Source organism: Pteropus vampyrus, unplaced genomic scaffold (genome assembly GCF_000151845.1).
Source record: "Pteropus vampyrus isolate Shadow unplaced genomic scaffold, Pvam_2.0 Scaffold463, whole genome shotgun sequence".
NCBI classification, from domain to species: Eukaryota; Metazoa; Chordata; class Mammalia; order Chiroptera; family Pteropodidae; genus Pteropus; species Pteropus vampyrus.
The window spans coordinates 996,056-1,021,450 of NW_011889244.1; the positions used below are offsets into that span (position 1 = coordinate 996,056).

The 25,395-nt window shown below is 42.6% G+C and overlaps 1 protein-coding gene across 5 annotated transcripts in view; it reads left to right on the forward strand.

The window, feature by feature from the left end:
* RIPOR2 (RHO family interacting cell polarization regulator 2) overlaps positions 1 to 25,395 on the forward strand; it is a 102,977-nt gene that overhangs the window by 54,595 nt on the left and 22,987 nt on the right. For 4 of the 5 annotated variants that reach the window (XM_011382166.2, XM_023524437.1, XM_011382168.2 and 1 more), the window contains exons 4-13: positions 682 to 760; positions 2,215 to 2,238; positions 3,348 to 3,401; positions 7,138 to 7,287; positions 10,604 to 10,667; positions 17,559 to 17,602; positions 18,568 to 18,693; positions 19,011 to 19,159; positions 20,495 to 20,624; positions 24,193 to 24,870. In XM_011382166.2, the coding sequence (XP_011380468.1) occupies positions 682 to 760; positions 2,215 to 2,238; positions 3,348 to 3,401; positions 7,138 to 7,287; positions 10,604 to 10,667; positions 17,559 to 17,602; positions 18,568 to 18,693; positions 19,011 to 19,159; positions 20,495 to 20,624; positions 24,193 to 24,870 (1,498 nt within the window). Of the gene's footprint in view, positions 1 to 681; positions 761 to 2,214; positions 2,239 to 3,347; positions 3,402 to 7,137; positions 7,288 to 10,603; positions 10,668 to 17,558; positions 17,603 to 18,567; positions 18,694 to 19,010; positions 19,160 to 20,494; positions 20,625 to 21,020; positions 21,171 to 24,192; positions 24,871 to 25,395 lie in introns of all 5 variants that reach the window. The other variant, XM_023524438.1, reaches the window with a different exon arrangement.

Here is a 25,395-nt window from a genome sequence, read left to right on the forward strand (position 1 = left end):
CTTTTCTAAAATGTTGGGGAGGTGGGATGGGTAAAAGAAATCTTATGAGATCGTTTCTAAATGTCTGTTTCTGTACTAGATATTTTATTCTTGCACCATCATCAAGGAAGCCTTAAAAAAGTCCAGAAAATGTGAAATGTGTTGGGTTTCTACTTGGTGTCTGCGACATTGCAGGAGACTTGAAATAGTAGTGTTTGTATGGAAACCTGTATGGCATTGCCTTCTGCTTAAACCATGGTGGGCAGGCAGGTCTATTTAAAAGACTGCTGAAGAAGGATTGTGAAACCTTCACAAGTATATTATAGGGACTGTTTACCCAGAATAAAACTTCCCCAATGTGTCATGACACATCTACAGTCGGTATTATATTAAACTAGACAGAGTTCTGTGGGCCTAGGCCCAGGGCAGACTCCATAGTCGTCTGGCCTTTCCTTCCCCACTGGTTCTTCTGTTCTGGGCTTCCAGCCTCATAGGTGTTCTCCTGTTTGACCAGCTGGATAGTGTCAGATACAATTGCTAAAGCTTTCAAAATGTTGAGAGATTGGGGAAATACAGCATCTCTTCTCCCCAACTCTGCCCTCCACAGAGCAAGGTTCGGACTCTTAATCCCCCTTCAGAAGGGCAACATCACCAGATTCCACTTGACAGAGTTAATGATTACACCTTGTCTTGTCTTTGCAGTGAATATCTGGAGGGTCACCAGACAGAGTTAGACAAGTTGACAGCTCAATTAAAAGATATGAAAAGAAACTCTCGCCTGGTAGGTACCATCCAATCATCAGAATGTTAACATGATTTTTTTTCTTTTTTTGGCTAAGTATCTTCTCCTACTAGATGGGGATGGGAATGAGGAAGAACCGTCAAGAAGAGCAGATCCAAGGGGTGAAGTACTATCTGCTTCCTGCTGTGTATTTTAATGCTTTATACTTAAAACATTTAAGTATTTTCTAAGCACGTTTATACAAATCAACTTTATAATCAGAAAAAACACACTCCTTATCACTCCCTCCCTTGAATAACAAAAGGAAATGAAAAGTTGGAATTTCCCTAGCATATTATGAGTACATAATTTGGAATCCAGAACTGTTATCTCTGATAGTTTAAAAATTAAAAGGTAGTGATATGGGAGAAGGAAGGGAAGCTCAAGAGGTAACTGTTAGGAGAAGCTGGCGAAGTCCTTGAGCCAGTTCAACTACACATTGTATTGTTTGAGGTGCTTGCAAATTTCTTCTATTCTAATGAATTGTGACAACTTGTCTGGTTAGGGAGGTGTTTCTAATTTATACACTATTTTAAATGATTTTGTTCAGTTCTAAATGATAACACACCTTAATGTTTCAGGGCATCAGAAAGCCCAGGGAGGGTCTACATATACCCAGGAGGTATAGCTTTCCATAGATAGATGGGCTAACATGCACATTGCTGTTCTTTTCAAAGCCTAGAGGTTACAACCTTCATAGAAGTTAAGGGTTTTACATTCGAACAATGTTAGAGTATAAAGGCCCCCCTCTACATGGAACTCCTGCCAAATGGCCTTCAAAGTTTTTGAATGCCCTTGAGCACTTCAATGGCAGCCAGTGTTGTTCCTTGGAGAATAATAGCAAGTGGTAGGAGAGGCTTCCACTAGGATCTAGCATATTCCACAAAAAGCCTTTCCTTGGGGGATGTGGGAATAGTGTACCAATTCTACTGTGGTACTGTGAGCACAATTCTACTGTGGAAATGAACTTGCTTTAAAAACATTTTGTGAAAAGCATATTACCACCCTCAAGGACTCTTCTTGAATACCAATTTTACATGTTTAAACAGGAAGGCAAGTAGTTTTTAACACACATATCATTGCTACATTTTATGGTTATACCAGTTATTTTTTAAAAATTAAAGAATGAACACGAATGTATATGTGCCTGCCCCTCAACGTATAAGAAAGGAGAGCTCGAAGCTATGAAAGACTTAGTGCTCCCAAGGGGCAGAGAGGACTCGGTGGAATTCCAGAGACATGGGGTATAAATAAATAGGGACTCTTAAAAGTACTTTTACTGGTATTTAAAATAACCGGGAGCTTTACATGTCAAAGGACCCAGCAGAACTTTACGAAACTGATCATTATTTCACTGACCATGCAGAAATACAGACTAAATTTCTCTGTTAATATCAGTAACAATTTTGAAGAACACATGTTTTAATCTAGATATTCCTTTTTTTTTATTTTAGGGTGTGCTGTATGACCTAGACAAGGTAAGTTATTGTTCTGCATTGGGATAATTACTACAAAATAATAATAAAGATACCCTGTGTCCTTGATCAGTGCCCCCCTCTTAGGTACAGTAAGATCCTAGAGAACTAATGATTTTTCTAATCTCAGGAAAGTTCAAGCTTTTATCTAATGAGTTTGATGAATAAGTACTATGATCTACAGATCCAATAACGTGTTTAAGGTCACTTTCGTAAAAATGCCACCTTGTTGTAAGGTTTCTCAGTGTACTGAGAAGTTTAAGAACTTTGCAAGTGCTTGGACATCCTTCCCTGTCTTCTCTCTAATTATTAACCGTCATATATCATCAAATCAAGACATCTTTGATTGGAAAACAAACCGTTCTTTTATGTGCCACTAAGAAAAACATGATTCCAATTAAACTATGACACAGTTCTTTAGTTCTTTCTTTTCACTTAAAATTTGTGTTTTATATTTAGTGACAAAACTCTTTTAGTCCTACTAAATGTAATTTTTTTCTTAGTTATATATGATGCTGTCTCTTTCCATGCCTTTCTCTATATACAATACCTTTAATGCTGAATCACAGTATAATCTGTTTGCAGGCATTTGAAAGGATAATTAAATTTAATGCATGTAATAATAATATTTATAACTCAAATGAAGAGATGACACATAAACAACTGTGATTATCTTTGAGCATGCACAGGCAGTAGCAATTGTAAAATGCACCTCAATTTCAGAGACACTAAAATGTGGAAGGAAAAAAGTTCATCTTCGAGCTGATGAAATATGTTATTATGAAGGAATTTACTTACACTCCAATATAATATTGTCCTGCCAGAAATCCAGTGCATCCCATTTGATAGGCCTCCTTTGATACAAAACATAAGGTTCCAATAACTAACTCAAGTTCATCTCTCAGAATACTTATTCAATATTTTTAAAAAATACTTTTCAAATCGATGCTAGAAATCTCTAAAATAGCAACAAAGATAGGAAGAGAAGGGAAATATTTAGCCTTTTCTGGTAGCATATTTTTGAGTATAAGATGATAAAGGTACTCTCACACATCTAGGTCAATTGAACTGTAAATGGCTGTACTTTTTCAAACTTCTTCTTTTAATTCCAGCAAATTAAAACGATTGAAAGATACATGAGACGCCTGGAGTTTCACATTAGTAAGGTAATGGAACTTCCTGTTGTCTTCGCCTCTGTTTTTCAGTTCTTTCTCACTGATTAATACATCTTTGGCTGGAGCATAGCATCTGGTCTATGGAGAATTTGTTATCGAATTGAGTTCTAAGCTGGTTAGCAATTAAGTCTTCCAACAGGCAGTAAAGATGCTGAATAAATGAGATTGGGGAGCCTAGTGATCTGGCACAGCTATGACTCTACTTCACTTCGATAACAGCGACTGAGAACTCCCCACACAGTAGTGCACGGCATGCCTGGTGGAGGGCCGACCATCTTGGGATGGTCTGGTGAGAGATAAGACTGAACCACACTGACCCTACAAAAAAATGTCATGCTTCCCTAACTTCACAGTCTGGTCCACAAGCAACATGGTACCCCATAAATGTCTCCACGAAGGCTTTTAAAGCACTTAAAGACAGCTGTCAGTACTTCCTTAAATCTTTCTCAAGTTCTTAATTCCTTCTCTTCTTCATGTGGCATAGCTTCCAGGTACCTTTTCATCTGCAGTGCCCCACTGGACATGCCCCAGTTTGTCAGGGTCCCTGACATCCAGCCTTGAGACCCACAGATAGCTCATGGATGGTCCAGCAAGCCTAGTGAGGAGCAAGACTATCACCCCTTATTTTGAACACAGGAGATACTGGTACAAGCTAGAAAAAGTTCCCCTTCGGGAGCAGCTAAATCACGCCAGTCACAATTCCTGTTCCCATTCACACCAATCAGCCTCTCTTCCAAGTGGAGAGACTGGAGGGTTTAGCAGATCTCTCCACTGGGAGTCAGAAGCCTTAGGTTCTAGTCCCAGCTCTGCCATGTATTTACTGGGCTATACCATCTACGTGGACCTTGGGTTTGCACTCTGTGAAGTGGGGCCGGAAGGTGAATATATTCAATCTCGATGATCCTTTCCTTTTAAAATTCTGTGATGATTTCGTATGTATATGCTACATTCCCATTTTGAAAGATACCTGTTACTTAGGCAAATCTGAAATTTCTCCTGTTTCTGCTAAACCCAATAAATAAAACAATGACATCCATTAGAAGGTATTTATGTGGCAGGCAAGCTTTGACAAGTTACTCTGTTTAGTTTGAAAAACAGCAAGAAAACAAAGTCAGTATTTATCCATCTGTGTTAATCATTGTTAGATATGGCAATCCCAGTGGTTATTAAAGGTTGTTAGCACTGTCTTTGCAGCACCATATATACACAATGCCTAACAAATTATATTTAATTGAATGAATCAGTTAATTTATTTGATGAGAGCCACTGCTGACTTTTAGGTAACCCAGATGCTTGCCTAAAGATGGGCCAGTGTCTGCTCAGATATATGCATAGTTATCCTTTATCCTAAAGTTTAACTCCATTGGCTAAGATAGGTTAATATTTAATGAAAATAAAGATTAAACTTTTCTTTAAATGCAAAGCAATATACGAAGTCTTTAGGGCTAAAGCAGTGGTGGAGAGAACAGTTTCCTTGTTGAGGGGATTATTATCTCAGAGACTCTGGCATCTTCAGTGGTGGACAGAGTGTTGAGGACCATCTCCTAGGAAACCATTGTTGCAGGATTCTCGAACAGAGAGATGGGACACTGAGGCTATAAGCAAGAAACAGTGTTTATTGATGCCGGCACTGGCTCAGCAGATTTTTATCCAAAAGCTGAGCCCTGATTGTAACATGGTGAGCAGTTTCATACAGCCTCGTACTTCCACATTCCCACACAGCTATAGATATTCCATATAAGGAAAAGTAGAACATAAGGAGAACATTATTTGACCGCCAAACTATAAGGAAACCCGCTTAATAGTTTAAGCGGGTTTTTGGATTGCCACGTCAGCCACAGAGTCCTGGGATGGGGGTTGCAGTCAGGAACTAACTCGTTCCTGCAGGAAATGGTCAGGCAGGGTCAGCCTGCCACACCATAGAGGTGACACTGTCTAGCAGGCACCAAAAGAGATATCACCTTTTGTGTTTCTAAAAGTTGTGGGGCACCTCCCACATCAGAAAAATTTGCAATGTTTATTTAAAATTTCAGATTTTGGGCCCAGCCCTAACCCACTGAATCAGCATCTCAGAGTAGAGTCTGAGCACCAGCATTAACAAGCTCACCAGGTGAATCTTAGCTTAGTTTCAAAGTATAAAAACCACCCTCTATGCCAATCACCAACCGAAAGCTATTATCAGTGGATATGCCACCACTTGAGCCTTAGACCATCCTCTTAATCAGAGACAAATCCATCGACCCCAAAGGCGAGCCTCTTTCCCTGGTTTGGCAGTTCCTCTCAGCAAAGTGGAATGAATTGTTGAACTAAAGAGCAACAAAGAACCCTTTAACCAAGAGAATAATTTTCAGTCTCTTAATGTTCATATTCTAAGCTAAGTACAGTCATCATCTGTATAGAGGAAGCAACGATGGGAAATTATCCAGCTCTGACAGGTAGTAGTGATGCTATTCAGTGAGCAGCCAAAAATTTGCCTTCAGAACAAAAAGGAAATCTTAACCTCTCCAATGCAAGCTTTATCCACACCTTCTTCTGGATTTTACAGTTTAAGCCTCCTTTTTGAGGAAACAAATTTTGTATTGAAATGAAAATTTCATGTAGTTCTAGGTAGGTAACTGCCTCCCAGAAGTCATGGGTTTCAACTGCTTCCGCTAATGCTTGGCGATGTTGTCCTTTTTATCTGCCTGAAAATTCCTATGGTTAACTACGGCAAGTGCTTTGATAACTGATGACAGTACAAGACTGCAGAGATAAACACCATCGAGAATAACTTTAGAACAAGTTTTCTCAGCTTCAGCACTATTGATATTTAGAGATGATTCTTTGTTGTCGGGGGACCATCCTCTGCATTATAGAAGTTTAGCAGCATCCCCGGCCTCTACCTACTAAATGCCAGTAGCGCCTCCCAGCTGTGACACTGAAAAATGTCTCCAGATATTGCCAAATGTCTCCTGGGTGTCAAAATATGTTGGTCGATCAAGAATCACTGCTTGAGAAACATTAAGTGATAATCAGACTTCTACAGAGTGTGATCAGTCATCATTTGCAAAGGGTCTATGATTGTTTAGAAGCATAAGTGTAGAGGTATAACAGGGAAAGTGTTCATTTCTATTGCTTCTATCTATTTTTTAAATTGTGTTATAATTTACATGCAAAAACTATCACAGTTCTTAAGTGTTCAGTTTGATAAGTTTCGACAGTTGCGCCTCACCTTAATTGTAAGAGTAACCTAATTTCACTTTCTCTTTATTGTTGAGCCAAGCAAAACGTCACAAAAATCATTTTTGGTAAATAGCCTGAAGTTCTTTCAGGCTAAATCTGGATGTTTGACTATCACTTTGTGACACTATCTCTTAAAATACAGTGATAATAGGTTCATATACTGTGTTTTCACCTTGGTGTGAAACTGTATAAACTCTTCCAGTGTGTGTTGCTTATATCGGAGGCTCCCATACTTGTCTCACACAATCCACCCGAGTTCAGTTCATTTTCATCTTATGTAATTAGAAAAGAAGGCTCAGAGCAAAATCTGTTTTGAAGTGGAAAATGGATCATAGTGGCTAAAACAAAAGAGATAGGTCTCTGCCTGAACAGACGACTCTTCTCCAAGAGTCTCCTCATTGAGGTCAAGAAGAAAATGTCTTCAGCACTTAACAGTGACCTGTGCAGCTTCTTTCAAGTGTGATCATGACTTACCTCCCTTGTGTTTCCTGTTTGATCCTGGCAGGTCGATGAGCTCTATGAAGCTTATTGTATCCAAAGACGCCTCCAAGATGGTGCCAACAAAATGAAGCAAGCCTTCGCAATGTCCCCTGCCAGCAAGGCCGCCCGGGAGAGTCTCTCAGAGGTCCACCGGAGCTACAAAGAGTACACAGAGGTATGCACTCACCTGCTCAGCTGCCTGGCCCCATCTGGACTGCTCCGAATGTGGGTAACTGCCAGGAACAAGGAAAGGCAAACTGTGACCTCATTCTACTCTTCAGAGAGATACATTTTACTATTTGTTTTTCTTGTTTTTTTTTTTTTTTTTTTTTGAGGCTGTCAGTAGAATTGTTTAAAATGACTCTTGGGTGGTTCATAGGTTGTATTTTTCTTAGAGCTTTCACCGGACACCAGAGGATATGCCTTTGTCAGTCCCTGAGAGTCACCTGTCGGGCAGTCGTCCTTGGTGCCTTATAATAAGCCTGTTCACGCACTTGTAAAACCACGAGATGTTAGTCGCTATGAAGCCATTCACTGACCAAGCCTCAAAGTTCTGCACGTGCCCCCCCACCGCCCTGTGCAGTCTCTGCACAAGAAGAGTACAAATGCTTGTCGAAAATTTCAGTGAATGACTGAAGTCACAGTGCCCTGGTTTTTATCATTTAAATGTACTTCCAAATTCTCTGGTATATAGTCTCATCGAGCTTTATCCCTAGAAGTTGAACAGACGGTGTGGTTAAGATCACCCTGGATGTCGGGTGTCACTAACCGTCCTGCCTACAATTAGTTTATTGTTAAGAAATTTCCCTTCTGTCTTAAAGGAGAAGAGACAAAGAACACTGAGCTGTCCTGGTTAATACTGTCTCCTGGGTCCAAACACATGACACAGGGAGGCCTTTGCTTCTCCCAGCGTCACCCGATACTATTGTCTTTGATGAAACGACTGAATTATTAAAGCAGCACTTCTCATCATCCCATGAGTCGCTGTTCAGAGGTCAAATTTCATGAGTGAAATCATCGGCCTGATGGGGGTCTGCTGGACAATTCCCAGAGCTGGGCATCTGCCTCAGCCCTGGGCTTGGCGTCAGGGGGCGGGGCAGGGGTGGGGGCGTGAGTGGGGGCAGGGAGGCTCTTGGATGACTCATACAGAATTGCTTGTATATACACTCCAGCCCTGCATATTGCCTACACCAAGTGTGTCTCTTTTCATGGTCTAAAACTGGGCTTCTTACCTAAGCACCTCTTACAGAATAATGCTTTTTAAATGCAGAAAATAAAACACATAGGAATTCAAAAGAAACAAATATTGAAATATAATTATTTCAATATTATCAGTAATCAAGATATAAAAATCAAATGTATCATGATATACTACTATGCTTCTGTTTTATTAACATATCAAATTAAATGATAAGATCTAGCAGTGGCACTAGTTATTTGAAATTGCGAAATTCAAAGGAGTGAAAAAGATCAATGATTTTTCAAGATATGTGCAAAAAATGATGTGACATGAACATATATGTCATTTCTGTCAGTGTCAAAGTCACAGGTACTAGTAATACTGCTGTGGCTTGTTTTCTACCTTCATGACACATGGACATGTTAAATTTTAGAGGTTAGTGGAAATAATGTGATTTTCTTTTTTCTCCACTCAAGTTGATGGACCCAAAGATTGAGAACCTCTGGCTTAGAAGCAGCCCTAGTTCATGAGACTTCATTTCTACATGTCTCTGAAATCAAAAGAGCAATTGCCAATTATAGAAGCTGTTCACAGTCCCCAAGCAGATAACTGGCCCGCCGCCTGTAAGAGCTGCCCGTCCTAGGACATTTGCAGGTCATTTCAGAAGCACCCAACCTTGGTCAAGAGCCAAGCATGGCCTCAGACTTTGCTCACAAATTCGAAGATGTAGAATGTATATCGGCGAGAGTAAGGGCAGCCTTAGTGAAGAAGTCCAGGACTTCTGTAACTTCATAGCTTGCTTGACATCCAGTGATTTTTGTACCTTCACATAAAAAAGCCAGGATTTTATCACAAAAGACGGACTTTCAGGCAGAATGCTCTGGGTGCCTTTGCAGGTGCAGCAGTATTCATCAATGGCTGCGTGAGTAGGACAGAAGGAAATTCTGACCACAGATGTCCTCAACTGTTAAACTAGCTACCCTCTCCTTCCCCCCCATTTTTCAAAGACACTGGTAGCAATCTTGACATGCATGATAACATTGTTATTTTTGGAAACTGTCATGCTTTTTTTCACAGAGACTCACCCAATGCTCTGAGGAGGAAAATTGATTTACATACTGAGATTTTGTTTTCAAAGCTTTCAAGCTGCACAGAGTTCAGACTTCAGGAATTTCCCCCATCTTTGCTAAGCTAGGTGAGGTACTAAGAGCTTTCAGGAGAGAGATCATTTGAAGCAGAGCAGAGAAACAAATAAGAATTAGAACCTCTAGCCTTACAAATTAATCCTGAAATCCTCAGCAAATAAAATTCAAGTGGAAGCAATATCTGTCAGTGCTCACAGAGCTGGCTGTGCTTAGCCCCCAGCTGACTACTGTGGGAGAAGCCTGCAGATGCTGCCCCCAGGGCTGGGCTGGGGACCTCACTGGGACAGCCCCTGGCACTGCACTTTTCCTTTTGATTTCTATCTGATTGCTCTGTTCAGGTCCTCAGCTACTGAGGAAGTAGGGTGGGACTAGTGACATATCTAATCACAAGCATGGATGGTGTCGCTCCTTCTTCCTCTACCGTTCCACACTGGAGTGAGGCGAGGCGTCTGGTCAGACCCAGCAATCGTGCTGCGGTGCTGTGGCGTTGCAGCAGGGACTCTGCCTCATGCGCTTTGAGTAGAATCGAGCCCCTGGGCTCTTTTTTGACCCAAATTTTTATTAAGAGAAATTTCAAACCTACAGAAAAGTCAAGACTAGTATATTGAATTAACACCATATACTTTCACATAGGCTTAACAATTGGTAACATTTTGCCACATTCGCTTTCCCTCTCTCTCATAAGCTCATTTTTTTCTTCTATTTTTGCTGAGTCATCTGACAGTAACTGGTAGATGTCATTCCACTCCCCTAAATATTTCAAATTTCTCCTATTTGTCTCATAACAATTTCAGATAATTTACTTGTTTTTCAAATCAGGAAGTAATCCAAGTTAACACATTTCATTTGGTTGTCTCTTTAGTCTCATCTGAAATTTTTCCATGATACTGCTTTTTTGTAGAATCCAGGACAAATCTTATAGAATATTCCACATTCTAGATTCATCTCTTTATCATATAATGTAACTTGTTCTATGCGCTGAATTTCCTGTACACTAGAAGACTTGCTTACATCTAGGTTAAACATTTTGTCAGTGCTTCACAGGCAGTGCTGTGTAGCTCATTGCAAACAGGTAAATGTTGTTCAGGCTGTTAGAACGTCATGTGCTTTGAGCTCTTGTGTGAAAGAAGCCTAACTCTAATGCCTGTCTCCTGTACCCTTCACAGAATATGTGCACCATTGAAGCGGAGCTAGAGAGTCTGCTGGGGGAGTTCTCCATCAAGATGAAAGGTATTCTTTTCCCCATCAAAGAGAGTAAGGAACCATCCCTTGCAGAGCTCCTGGAAGCTTGGGAGCACACGCTATTTTTATTTTCCTTGCAAAGACTCTGTACCACCCACTCTCAACCCTCCCCACCTGTGGTAATTTATTGATGCTCCAGAGCCTGCTTGTCCTGGACTTGCCTATACACTTATAAATTTATGACAGAATCTCAAACATACACAAAAGTGAAGAGAATTTTACAATGACCCCTCATAAGCCCATCACCTAGATTTAATAATTAGCAAGATTTTGCCATATTTGCTTCATCTGTTCTGTTTTTCCTTTGAAGAAATAGAAGTCTTTTTGATAAAACAAAAAGACCCCATTTACTTCAAGACGCATCGCTTAAAGAACAGGGACATCTTCATACAGAACCATGACACTGAGTATTACCACATATCACATCTGATAAAAATGAATAGGTCTTTGTTATTAATGCACTTCATTACCAAATTCCCCCAGTTGTCTCAAAAATGCTTTGTGCAGTTGGTTTGCTCAAACAGCCTCCAAACAGGGCCCATGCATCGTAATTGGTCATTAGGTGTATCTTTTAGATTTGCTTTCATCTGAAACAGACCCCGCCCTGTTTCTTTCCTGCTGTAGACTTGTAGAAACGGTTGTCGTACAGAACATCCCACTTTCTACACTTGTCTGTCGGCCCCTTCATGGTGGCATTTAAATTGTTCCTTTATGCTCCATATTCCCTGTAAACTACCTACCAATTTTCCTGTTAAACACCCACAGGACAGTACATTTTCTTCTTTTTCCCCAGGCCCTTTTGGTGTTTACTCTAGAAAGTTCCGATCTGGAAGCATTATTAATTTATACCAAAGCATCTTGCTAAAACTCTCATTTTAGAAGATGGAGCGTCACTCAGGTGTTGTCAGATTTACAACTCAGTGGCCAACCAGGGCTGTCAAATAAACAGTCATCATAGCAAGTGCATTTTTATTCTGAGTTTTAGCCCACTTGACAGCAGCAAAAAGGGCTGGTGCTCGTGCATATCTTATTCTGAGGTTTCTTAGCAGCTTAATCCCTCAGTTGCTAGTGGGGGTTTAATCATCCTCTTGTCTACTTTTTGCAATTAAGAGAGCAGAGAAGGGGGACTTTTTTTTTTTCTAAGAAGTACTCAACAGGAAAGCTTCATTTTTGAATGAGTCATCTAACTCTGGAGGAAAATGGTTCTGTCAAGTACTCTGCACGACAGCTGCTCTGAATAAGTAGACCTAGAACAAAACAACCTTGACTCTCAGCCCCCAGATGGTACATTCTGCTCTTTAGCAGATCAGATAGTGAACCAGTTTGTTATTCAGGGTTAAATCTCAGCACTTAATCACCAAGGTCGGCATTTGCACTTTTTTTGTTTTTTAGGTACATTCTCTGCAGTTCAGGTCCTCGCCCAAGACAGTCATTCTAAAACCACTCAGGCCCTGCCTTTTTCCCAGCACATCTTGGGGCAGGGGCCCTGGAATATATATATATTTTTTGACTCTCTGGATGATTCTATCAGCAGCCCGAATCTGGAAAACAAGTGCCCTAAATCAGTGTTTCCTCTCCTGCCCGCGACACCCAGGCCCTATCCATGCAAACCCACAGTCACAGAGCCTGGACTCCAAGGGCAACTCAGATCACGCACGTCTTCTCACTGTTGACACAAAGACTACCTGCCACATTTCCCCCATATCTGATTCTCACTGTTATCAAACACATCAGTTTGGGGTGGGGTGATAAGTTTCCCATTCTATCGATGGGAAATGGGCATTCAGTGATGTGCCCAAGAAGTCACACCATAAGTTGGAGTCAGATTTGAAACTGAATTCCAGGGCCCTTGGCTCCTAGTACACCCCGTCGGAGCCCCGTGTCAGGACGGAAGTCCTAACAGAGCTGAGCAGACACAAGGAACTGCTGCTCAGAGGATGGTCTCGCCTATGGCAGGGTCTTCTTCCACCTAGCACGCAGGCACCTGGGGTGGGGCAGCAGCAGAGCGAGCCCCTGCCCACCAGATCTGGAACTTCTAGGCTGGCGGCTGGGCCTGAAATGAATTCTCCCTTTTCATTATACATTTAACTCACTTCCACTTCCCTAATCTAACACAAAAACACAGAAACTACATTTGTGAAGGCTTTCCAGGCTGACACTCCTATGGAAATCTTCCTTTGTCTCATTAAAGGAAAGACCTCTCGCACTGCCGAGAAATCGTACATCTTCGCAATTAGCTACTTTCGTACTGTTATTCACTCTGGTAAAAATAGCCACCCTGACATATATATTGACATAAACTGAAGATATTTCATAACATTCTCAAACCTGGTAACCCAACTTCCTCCTGCCACACCCTCCACACTTCCGTTTGTGCCCTTCCCCAACACATGTTTTTGTTGAGAGGAGAGGGAGGTAATATGATAAAAACAATTGATCAAGCACTTACCGAGCTCCTGCTCTTGGCCAAGCACTAGGCTGCATCCTGATTGATCGTCCTCGTCCTTGAGTCCCACACAGTCTACTGGGGAAAATGGGTGTTTGAGTTAGTGCCTTCTAATTCAGTGGAACAAGTGACCTACTGAGCCAACAGTGTGACCAGATTGCTGTGGAAGCTTGTGGGGAGGTGGAGAGGATGGAGGGGTGCCACACATCTGTCTAGGGGGAGGAAGGCTTCCAAATGCAACCTTTGAGTTAGAATGAGAGGGACTGTTCTGTCAGATGAACAGGACTGGAAGAGCATTCACCAAACAGGGAACAGCACATCCAGAAGTGACAGGGAGTCTAGTGAGCCTGAAGGTTTGTTGGGACAAAAATGCGGAGAATTAGGGCCAGATTTTGAAGAGCCTCAAATGCCAGGCTAAATAAGGAGCATCAGACCCATGAACTGTTGACCAGGATGGAGGTTAAAAGATGCGATCTCTTAGGGAAAACTGGTTCTTCTCCCAATTATTACTTAGTTCAAATTAAGTTCCGGGAGTGTATATATCCAAAAGTCTGTGCTGGCCCCGACAGCCATCAGGGCAAGTCAGGCCTCCAGAGAGGGAAGAACTATCTTCCCTCATATATCTGCATTATTTATTCCTGGTTAATAAACCAGTAAGGCCTGTAACGGAAGCTCCTGGCTTATTCAGCTACAAGGCTGTTTTCCTTGGAGTAGAAAGTGCAACCTTGGAAAGGAAAATCATTATAGAACTAGGAAAAATGAGGAGTGTTATTCTGGCAGGAAGGTCCCTGAGCATAGGCAGAAAAGGTGGGCAGTGATGTCATCTGCACACTGTTGCATCTGGGCCTTCCAAACAAAGAGTGGAGGAGCTGTTTCATCTGTGATAAGTGTTTGGGGTAAAACATTCAAAAGCTACAGGAAGATGCACCAGGAAAACAAAAGTCCCCTCATCCCCACCACCTCCCCATGCCCATCCCCCACGACGGTCTTTGGCGTGGACACAGTAATCACGAAACTGAGAAACATTAAGCTGTTCCCAACTGTGAGAATCCCAGCAGGCCTCAGACCAGAGTTGGAAAGAAACCCGGCCAGGTTTAAAGGACACTAGGCTGTAACTGTAACTGCCCCAGCGTTAGTTTCAGTTCTGCACCCAGTATCGCACGTGACTTACACGAGCAGATGGAAGTTCAGGAAGCAGAGCACCAGAACTGTTTCGGCCTTGCTGTCGCCATCTGCTACGTTATTGTTATAATCAGGGTATCAGTGTGACACCACTAAAGCAATTCCAAGGAAGTTTGCTTTATCAACATGGGCCGAGATGCCCAAAAACGTCACTTCCAAGTACTTTTCTCATTCGGATAAGTTCTTCAGATATGAAATGTCTGGTAATTTTGAAAGGAAAAAAGGTAAAGCTTCAAAGGATTTTCCCCTTCACTCCCCTTTATCCAGCACTGATACCAGGTCAGTTTTTGTTGTTTGTTTTCACCAGGCTTCTCTTGTCACTGCACAGGTGGATAGGCAACAGATGAATCATGAACTAATTTGCAGAGGTTTTTAAAGAGCACTTTGGATTTTATTGGAAAACCAATCAATTATATTTTCTTTCAGAAGTATTAAAAAAAACCCTAAATCCTCCAGCAAATAATTAGTGAAAATCGGCTTCACTAATTCTGCTCTTATTGCAGTAGATCTTTTTAAGTGGCTTGTTATGTTCTAATTATTAGTGAAAACTGGTTCTAGATGGACAGGCCCCCTTGCTGGGAGGCCTGACGAGCTGATGGACTACTGCCATCTGTTGGCAGGTAGTGGCAACAGCAAGTACTTTTCCAAGCCTCCCTGGAGCTTTGCCATCACCTTAACCCTGGCAATGTCTGTCTGACAGGTGGAAAACCGATTCACTCATCCCACAGTCTCACAACTTAACAGGGCTCTTCATAGAAGGCAAAACACATTGTGTGACATCATCTGCATCAGCTTTAAGTGAGAAAAATTTTGTGGAAACTAATATAAAAAACAAAGTACTCAAAGGTCACAAGTGGCAGCTGGAGGAGGCTTATGCGTGAGGAATCTGAGAACCACGGGACTGCTTTCGTACCAGCTAATCAAAATTATTTCCTCTTAGGCCAGCTGTAGGAAAAGAGAAGGATTGTTTTGATCTTCCCAGTTCTCTGTTTTAACTTTTTTAAAGTGGTACCTTCTCATTTTTTAAAATACTAAGAAACATACCAAGAACTAAAACCATACATAATCACTCCACTAAGTGCTAACATTTGTTAAAACTGTCATGAATATCCAACCAGCCTTTTTTCTGTGTGGATGCTGCCTGCCAATGTGTGTGATGTTTTTCATGTCTTTTTTCTTCCAAAATAAATGCACGTTATTTGAAAAAAAAAAATCAAATAAAAAATACTATTTAATATCAAACATTTAACTTTCTCCATAATCCCTTCCAGAGATAATTATTTTTAGCAGTTTGGTATGTTTCTCTAGACTTCTTTTTCTGTGGATACATTTTTATGTAGTGGAGGTCATATTCTACGTAAAGTTTTGTATCCTCTCTCTTCCATTTTTCTTAATACATATTACATTATAAATACTGTCTTTTATTAAAAGCTCACTCTAAAGATTTGTACTGAATTCTGAACTAGAATTTTTTATCATAAAATGTAATGGGTTCTTTTCACCAGAAAATGAAAAGTGCAAAAGTTTTGGCCCATTTTTATTAAATTTGTTTTATTCCTTGATTAAAACTTTGTCTTCCGGTCCCTATTAGGATAAAGGGCTTTGCCTTGTGATTGACAAGAAATCAGCTTATTACCATAAAGCTGAGATTACTGATAAACCTCTACTAACAACTTAGTCCCCTGCTTTCATTGCATGCGTGTGACTCACATGCCTTCCTCCCTACAACTTTATCCATCCTTGACACACAGTAGGCCTTAAGGAAATATTGTTGAATGAATACATGCCATTCACTCTGCCTGGAGGTGTCTTCTCGCCCATGCCTTCATTTCCCAGAGGTGAAATTCTATTGTTTAAATCCTCTCTTCCTCTGTGAAACTATCCTACATTAACTGAAATAGAGCTCCTTTGCTTTGTTTTCATTATACAAGTAACAGTCTTAAAAAATTCAAAATATAGAAAAAAGTAAAGATCTCTTTTTACTGTCTCTCTACTGCCGTCCTCCCTCCCATGTGTCAGTTTGCTATATTTTTTCATATCAATTACATCTTTTAAATGAACTGTAAATGACATGTGCTCAATAAATAGTATCATCACACTCCTGGATATCTAATTATCATCACCGATTAAGTACCTACTATGTGCCAACGCTGTCTATTGTCCTTACAAACAATCTATGAGGTGGACATTGTTATCCCTATTTGAAAGGTGAAGAAACTGGCGTTAGGTAAATGATCTAAAGTAGGCTAGCTGATAGATTAAAAAGAAATTAACTTTAGATTTAACTCCACCTTACTGCCTACAGGTCCTTGTCTGTTTCATTCCTATGGGCTTTAACCATATTTTGCTCCAGATTGTGGGTACTGGTAAAGTCTCTCTGAATTTCCAGACTATTACCACCAAAGCATAGATGTTCACATACTGCGAGCTCTCAATAACTGTCTATAGAAAGAAAAAAACCATGAACTTAGAGTCCCTGAGATGTCCCAGGATAGCGGCCATATAGTCTAACAAGATGTGTGTTTTCTGCTGCTCTGGATGTCACACCAGGTCTCAAAATGACCATGTCCCGTTAGGAACGACTTGCCGCTTGGTGCAGTAGAGAAGCCCCACCTTCATTTTGGGGATTCAGGTGGTTGTTGTTTGGATGGTTGGTTGGATTCTGTTTTCTTAATCACTAGTTTTGTGTAATGATAATTCACCTTCAGTGATTTCCTGACACAGTAGGTGCTAGTATTATTATGCTGGATAAATAGGATGAGAAAAACAGAGAAATGAGTGAATTGGGGAGAGGCCAGGGGAATACGTACACGGAATATTAACCCAAGTGGGAGGCACTTATTAGAAATCACAAATCTTGGCACAGAAAGAAAAACAAGAGAGCAGTTGACTTACAAGGGAATATGTTGGGTAAATAAATTAATATCTCTTTCTGGCCCTAATTCTGTGATCCTGGAATCTGCTTGGATCTTAAACCGGCTACAGGTACATGCAGTTCTAGTCCCCGCTGCACAGACGTCTCTGCCGCAGAAAGACCCTCTTCCCGCCCCTCATCCGGGAGTGTCCTCCCAGCGGTGGTGGATGGAATTCCAACAATAGCTGTTCCCACAGACGGGCCCCCAGATTACTGCATGAGTTCACGAAATCGGAGGCGTACGGGCTTGGGAGTTTTATCGATGTGGATGTGCCGGTATGGGCTTGGGAGGAGGGGGAACGTGCTCGGCACCTCACGCCTGATCGCTTGCTTGCAGGTCTGGCCGGCTTCGCTCGCCTCTGTCCTGGAGATCAGTATGAGGTAAGTGCTGCATCAGGCTGGGCGTTGGAATTGAAATCTGGAGAGGGAGGGGTCAGCTGTCGGTATTTCAGGTCTTAAATTATCTTTCCTCTTTTTACATTTGTTATGTTGAAAAAAAATTAAGCCAGTAAGAAAGTTTGGAGATTGATGCGAGACCTTTGGTCTAGACTCACCGATTTTTAACATAATGCCATATTTGCTGTGTTGTTGTTGTTACTTTGCTGAACCATTTTAGAGTAATGTATAAGCATCATGACCCTTCACCCATTCTTCTTCTAAGAATGTGTCAACAAAAGACCTGCCAAACTTATAGAAAAGTTTTATAAGTGGTTTTTTTTGAGCCAAATATTTGAGGTCATGCCCGGCAGCAAGATCTCAACGGACTGAGACAGTGCTCTGGAGAACAGCAGTTCTGCCGCTTATTTCGCATGTTAGAATCAGAGGAGGAGACATAAGGACGGTCTCATGAAATTCACTCGTGAGAGACTAAGAAGGTGGGAGAAAGCAAAGAGGAGATCTCTAGGACTGGGTCAAAAGCAAAGTGGAGAAACATTTTTACATCGATGGGTACAGGACAGTTAACAGTTAGTATTTACAGCACATAGAGATGGTGTGTGGGGGATACGATAACAAGGACGGGATGCTGTGGTCTTGTGCTCTGGTGCCTTCGAGGAGGAATTGCAACAAGAGTGAGCAGAGGGGCACGGTGCGATGCCCTTTACTGAAGAAAGCACTCCACATCCCCGCCTCCGACACAGAGCTCTCCCCCTTTTGAAGTCTATTCCCGTCTCCTCATCTGCTTCACACGCCAGCTCACAGGAGATTTGGAAGGGTGGACACTAAGGGAGTGGAGTGAAGACGGTGGAGAAGCAGGCGGAGGCAGCTGCTGCTTTTGCTTGCCCTCCGATCTCAGTGTTCAGTCGGGAAGGGAGGCGGCGGATCATGTGCCATTTATCTCTTCCCAGATTTTCATGAAGTATGGCCGGCAGAGGTGGAAACTGAAAGGCAAAATAGAAGTGAATGGCAAGCAGAGCTGGGACGGAGAGGAAATGGTGTTCCTGCCCCTGATCGCTGGACTGATCTCCATCAAGGTACAGTACTGTCTTTGCCGTCTGCTGTCTCCTGGTGCCACAGCTGGATGATCCCACTGGCAGGAACCTTTGCTCATAACTTCCACCTGCCACCCCCTCGTCCCAGAGACTCCTCTCTGCACCACAAGTATGTGGTGAAGACGGCCTCTCTTGTGTCAGAGCAGGCAAAGCCAGTGTCAGCTGGGCTTTGGAAATACCCACCTCTGATGTTAGCTGTGATTCTGAAAGAGATGTCTGAACTGGCTAGGAAGAAAAAGAGTGCCCTATCTGTCCCTTTTGCTGTCCTCTAACGCCTCTCCTTCTCACTCTTTGACAAGGTCACAGAGGTCAAAGGGCTGGCAACCCACCTCCTGGTCGGCAGCGTGACCTGTGAGACCAAAGAGCTGTTTGCAGCCCGGCCTCAAGTGCTGGCTGTTGACATCAATGACCTTGGCACCGTCAAACTGAACCTGGAAATCGCTTGGTAGTAAGTTCCTCTTTTCAATTTTATCATATAGAAATATATGCTATGGGCTAGTGCTGTTCAAAGATGGTACACAGACCATCGGAATATCCAGGGAACTTGTTCCAGAAGCTGGCTCTCAGGCTCCACCCCAAACATACTGTGTCAGCATTGCTCAGGGCCCAGGAATCTTTTTAACAAGCTCTGCTGTGAGGTTCACACAAGCTAACATGAGAGAAGCCTCTGTCTTAGCACTATTCTCCTCTTCTATATCCCATTTTATAATATTTTATTCTGCCTCCTTCCCTCTTTCTCTGCCTTTAAATATGTATGAGGAAATATGTCTCTCAAATAAACTGATTTAGAAGAAAATAACTGTCCAATATGAGGTATTTTGACTTTAGAAACATCCTGATTCTCGACATAGTGTTTTAGTTGCTTATGTTTTCGTCTCCTGTACCCTTCACTACTCTGGGAAATTTTGAATATCTTTAGTCCCTCCACACTCTATTTACTGAAATAGAATTCTTCCAAAGAACAGAAAATACATTTTGTCAAACCGATGAACTTAAAAAGTGGTTTTCCACGTCACCCCGCAAGGAAGGTCATGCCGCATTACTAAACACACACGCCGCTTACACGTGGTATTATGCCTTGGCTGTGTCACCAGGTCACTGTGATGTGTTGTGTGTTCGCATCCAGGGCCTCCTGTACAATACGGAGAGTCAGGGCAGGACACAGAGGAGGCCCTGGTGCCTTGTCACTGAATCAGCGTCAGCACTTTTTGCCCAGCCCTCTTCCTAATTTGTACTCATGGGTATCTCAAACGCAGCTTCGTCTTGCTGGATGAACCAGATGGCATGACGATAAGTGGCGTCCGTGTGGACAGACTGCTTCTCTCCTCTCAATCACGCAAGAGACTGTGTCAACTAAAATGAACGGGACTCTATTTTTGAGTGTTTTCTTTACAACTGAACAATAATCTATTGTTAATAATCTCTTGTTGAAGCGTCTATGCCCATTAAGCTCAAAGAATTTTTACAGACTTTTTCAATATCTGTGTTGGGGCAGGTACTAATATGTTTATGTTTCTCATGCTGATGAGAAAAAGACATACTTAGGTAGATAGATAAAATGTGCTTAAAGCCACAATGATAACCTGTGGTTCCCTGGGTGGGTCTTAGACTCAGTTTTCTGCTCTACTTTCTTTTCTCTTGGTTTATTTTCTAACAAACCAACTTGGCCAGTTCCCACTGGTTAAAGTTTGCTTCAGTAAAATGAGGTGCTTTCCTGGCCTGCGGTCCGGTGACTGTAGGTGACTTTCACAACGTGTCTTCACTGGGACCTGTTGTTTTCCAGCCCATTTGACGTGGAGGACGTGACCGCATCCTCGGGCACTGGGAACAAGGCGGCAGCCCTCCAGAGGAGGATGTCCATATACAGCCAGGGCACCCCGGAAACGCCCACCTTCAAAGATCACTCTTTCTTCGTAAGTTCAATGGGATTTCTGGAGTACAGACATGAGCTTGAGGCGGTGCTTGCACCCATACTTGCAATGCTTGACATACAACATTAGAGATTTTCCATAACTCCTAATAACGTTATTCTTAAAGTTCACCCCGGTCAAGCAGTGACCAAGGAAGGTGCACTCCAAAATGCCTTTGGCCGCATGCGCACGGGTGGTGAACCTCTGTCTTTCCTCTCCCTCACCTACTTCGCCTATTGCTTCAGTAATAACACATAGGCTTCTCTGAACATTCTTTAAGATCATCAGCCTTTTAAAGCAGTGGATGTTCTAATCGAAACGCTTGCTTAAAAGCTAACGCAACGTGGTAACCTGACGCTTTCCACTAACGCCCTCCCCCCCTTGCTTTGACTTCTGAAGAGATGGTTGCTCCCTTCACCAGACAAGCCCCGGCGGCTGTCTGTCTTGAGTGCCTTGCAAGACACTTACTTTGCCAAGCTGCACCGCAGCCACTCTTCCAGTGACCTGCCCTCCCTCAGGCTGAGACCCAAGACCGTGCTAGAGTTTTATGTGAGTGTGGGTGTCTTGCCTGCTGTGATGTGGCTTCCGGGGCCTGTGGCATGTGTGCCCTGGCATGTCTCCTATTTTACCTTCTTCCCTGTCTTGCCCCCCGGGTTGGTGTCCACTGTCCTGTCCCTGGGCTGGGAAACTTGGTCTTGCATGCAGCTCAGTAGGAGAAGCCTCTTGTTCTTCTCTTCCAATGATCCCTAATTTCATGCTGTGATTTTTCTCCACTGTGGCAAAGATATCCATGGTAACAAGATTTTCATTTTTAAAAACTACAATTACACTTAAGGTCAAAGAAGATTTTATTTCACAAGATAAACTAGTTTATCACTGATATCAGTCTTTATGCACAGTTTTTGCTTTCAAAAATGGCATTTGAAGAACTCAGAAGGATTTAAACCAATTTTACTAGAGCTGTTTTTATTCAAAGAGGTTCTTTGTCTTAGTTTATTGTAGTATATGCTAACTTAGTAAAAGAAACTCTTTAATTTACTGTCAGGAATGCAATAGGTAACCTACATTGTATGTGGCATACATTATGTCACAAGAGAACACACACACACACCCCATATGCATACATAGAATAATCTGCTCTTTACAGATATATGAAAATAATCTTTGAATATCCAGAGATTAATAATAATAATTGCCTATTACTCATTGAAATTAAAAAAAAAAAAACAGGTAAAAAGGATCAGGTTAAACTCTAGTGGAGTTTCCAAGGAGAATGGGAAGACTGTACGGGGGAAATATACACGAAAACACGTATCAAAAACCAGCCCAGCTGACCAGTTGTATCCACAGCTTTCAGACTAACGTGTATAGTTTTTGCTCATATGCTACAAGTGGCGGGGTTGTGGAAGGGAGCTGGTAGAGGTTTTAACAGCATAGTTTAAATAAGAGTAAGGAAAAACTGAAGGTTCCTGCAGCCTTTTGCATGAACACCAGTGTCCTCAAAGCAGCCTTTCCCATGTGGCCACAGCCGCTTGGCGGGCCCACCTCCCACCTCTCCACTGCTCATCTTTGGCCCAAAGCCCCCAAGCTCCCACTGCCCTCCAGCTTTACCACACCCTCTCGGGACCTCCTGTCCTTGCACACACACTTTGCACACACACAGCTCCTTCTAGAATGCACTCCCTCCCTCCCCTGCTCTTGGCCTGTATCTCCCTACGCTCCAAGGTTGGGTTCCAGGATCACCTCTCTCCCAGGCACTGCCCCCCTTGCTGGTTCTTACCTCATTATATCACATCTCAGTTAAAACATGCCGTAGCTGTTTATAGGCCCACCCCTCAAGCTGTCATCTCAACTTCTAACTCAACACGTGCCCCTTGAGAAGGTGCAAAGTGAGTTGGGAACATGAGACCCAAGGGATATACTGGGGAGGACTTTGGAATTTGAATAAGAACCTTGACTTCCCAGCTTCCCCACCAGAGCTAGTGCCCCCCACCTCCCTCAGAGCCACCACGACATGTGTGTGCTGAAGATGAGACCAGGCTGGGCAGGACCACTGGAGGACTCCAGCGTTCAGTGAGATGCTAAGGGGTGCCTGCCTCCCAGAGGAGGTTCAGGAACTCCTTCCCCCAGAGTCCTCCTTTTATCTTTTCTAGAGATATAACATGTGGGGGCGGGGGGAGAGTACAAATAGAGGAGGGAGGAATGGAAGTAAATTAGCTGGGATGGAGAAGAGGAACCTGGAACCCACCCCCCTTTGGCAGCTCCTGAGGAGAATCCTTGGAACCCCTTGCCACAGCCCGCCCCCCAGGACGCTGAGGAGCACGGTTCAATAGTAACTACTAGAGGAAAACACTCTCAGTTTTAGAAGCGAGGAAGCCGAGCCCAAGAGGTTACTTGAATGCCCTAATGACGTGCTCTTACTCCTCCTGTGGCTAAAGTTAATCACCTTCCAACCAGACGAGACTGAACAGCTGGGAGTGACCTGACTGCAGTGTTGGGCTCTAGTGGCTCCAGATCCAGCAGTGATGGGACCAGCGACACTGCCGGAGGAAGACAGAGCCTTGTCTTTCTATCTGCAACCCGTTTCACTTGCTATGACATTTTTAATATTCCCAGCACTATTATGATCATTCATTGCTTTATGTATAATAAAATTACACACTTACCATTTACTTTAAAAATCAAATCTTGAATCCAAGAGAGATTATCCATTTTGAAGGAGTTGATCTCAAATAACTAGAAAACTTTTCCCACAAAGCAATATTCAGCACTTAAGACACTATACACAGACCATAGTGTGAGGAAACATGGCTTAGAAATTGCGCCTACATAATCGAATTGTCTTGGTTACCTGGATATTTCTGATCTCTCTCTTCTGAGTTCTGCTCCCTGAGTCACAGAGCATACCTGACCCAGGGTGGCTTGACGGAGCCCTCGGGCTTCCAGACATCCTGAAAGCTCTGGGATTTGCAGTGCTAGAAGATAGATGTTTAGTGTATCAGTCTTTTTCTCTTTCTATAGAAGTGATGCAAATGTATTTCTGACCTTAAATTATCTGTGGCATGGTTACTAAATTAATAAACATTTTCAAGAGCTTGGGACATGTGGGTCAAGATTTTCAAACAATAATTTATGAGAACCTAAGTAGAAGAAAGTATCTCATCTTTTGAGTGAAATAGCATGAATGTTGGAGTCTTTTAAGATAGATGCCAAAAAAAAGAAAAAAAGTAGTGTTATTATTCATAACTATGGCTGACAAATAGTGTGAGATCCTGGGACTTAGGGAATAGTCATCGTTCCGCTGGCTCCAACCTCTTCTTTTGAGAAAATGTCAAACCTAGGAATAGTGCAATGGACTTTCACCTAGATTCAACACAGAAATAGTTTTTAAGGGCTTGTTTTCCTTTGCCAGACTCACACACACACACATATACAAAATCAACAAATAAAGTGCTACTATTATAAAGTTCTTTTTTTATTATTTTAATTGCCTTATATTTTATCTGGAAGTAAACCATGCCAGATGCCTCATTTGTTTTTAAAATAATAACGTGAAGTCTTTTGTCCACAGTCTAATCTACCTGATGACATCTTCGAGCAGGGAAAGGTGGCCGAGCAGAAAATGCCACTGTCTCTCAGCTTCAGCGACCTGCCGGATGGGGACTGTGCCCTTGTCCCCAGCCCAGCTGGCTCTCTCTCCAGCACATGCTCAGCAAATCCAGAAGTCACCATCACCCCTGCGAAGCTGCACCGTGGCAGCCTGTCCTCCCAGAATGAGGGCACAGATGACTCCAGCTCAGCGTGTTCCAGGACCTCCTCGGGAGGCAGCCAAGGGCCAAAGCCTCACCTGCAGGAAGACACAGAGGGGTCCAGAAAAGCAGAGGCCCACCGGGCGTCCACAGGTGCCTCTGCCGAGCGCCTATTCCTTGAGAAGGACGTCACAGTGGCACTTATGCAAGAGTCCGATGAGGCCTCTGAGCTCAAGCCTGTGGAACTGGACACTTTTGAAGGCAACATCACAAAGCAGCTAGTCAAGAGGCTCACCTCAGCCGAGGTGCCGGCAGCCACGGAAAAGCTGCTCTTCGAGGGGTCTGTCAGTGGAGAATCCGAAGGCTGTCGATCCTTTCTAGACGGCAGCTTAGAGGATGCCTTTCATGGGCTTTTCCTTGCACTGGAACCACATAAAGAGCAGTATAAGGAGTTTCAGGATCTGAACCAAGAAGTCATGCATTTGGACGATATTCTAAAAGTGAGTACCTTTTCAGAAACATTGGGTTAGGTTTGGGGAGAGTGTCTTAAGCAAGCATTCTATTTGAAATAGCATATCTTAATTTTTTTATCCTGTCTCATCACAAGATCAGTAGATAAGAACCATTTAAATGGCACTGATTAACACCTGTAACACATATCAATTTTTATTTTCCTGATGATAGATTTTAACTAACGTGATTAGGAGTCGAACGAACAGCTCTAAAGAATACCTAAACTCCTTCAGTCCCAGAGTTAATTGTTCTAATTCCAGATGTGAAACGGTGGCACTTTGATCACCATAATCTCATTGGGGGGTTATTGCTTAGCATCCCTCATGGGGTATTGGGAAAGCAGGAAACCCATTCTCTTAAAGTCAGAGTTCGCAGCCCCGATGTGAGAGCCACAGGCATCTCTTAACCCCACAATTTTAAAAAACACTGCACAAGGATACGGAACTTGAATTTTTGTATCGAATCCCCCACCACTTCTTGTATTCTTTGCTTTTCCACTCTGATTTATATTG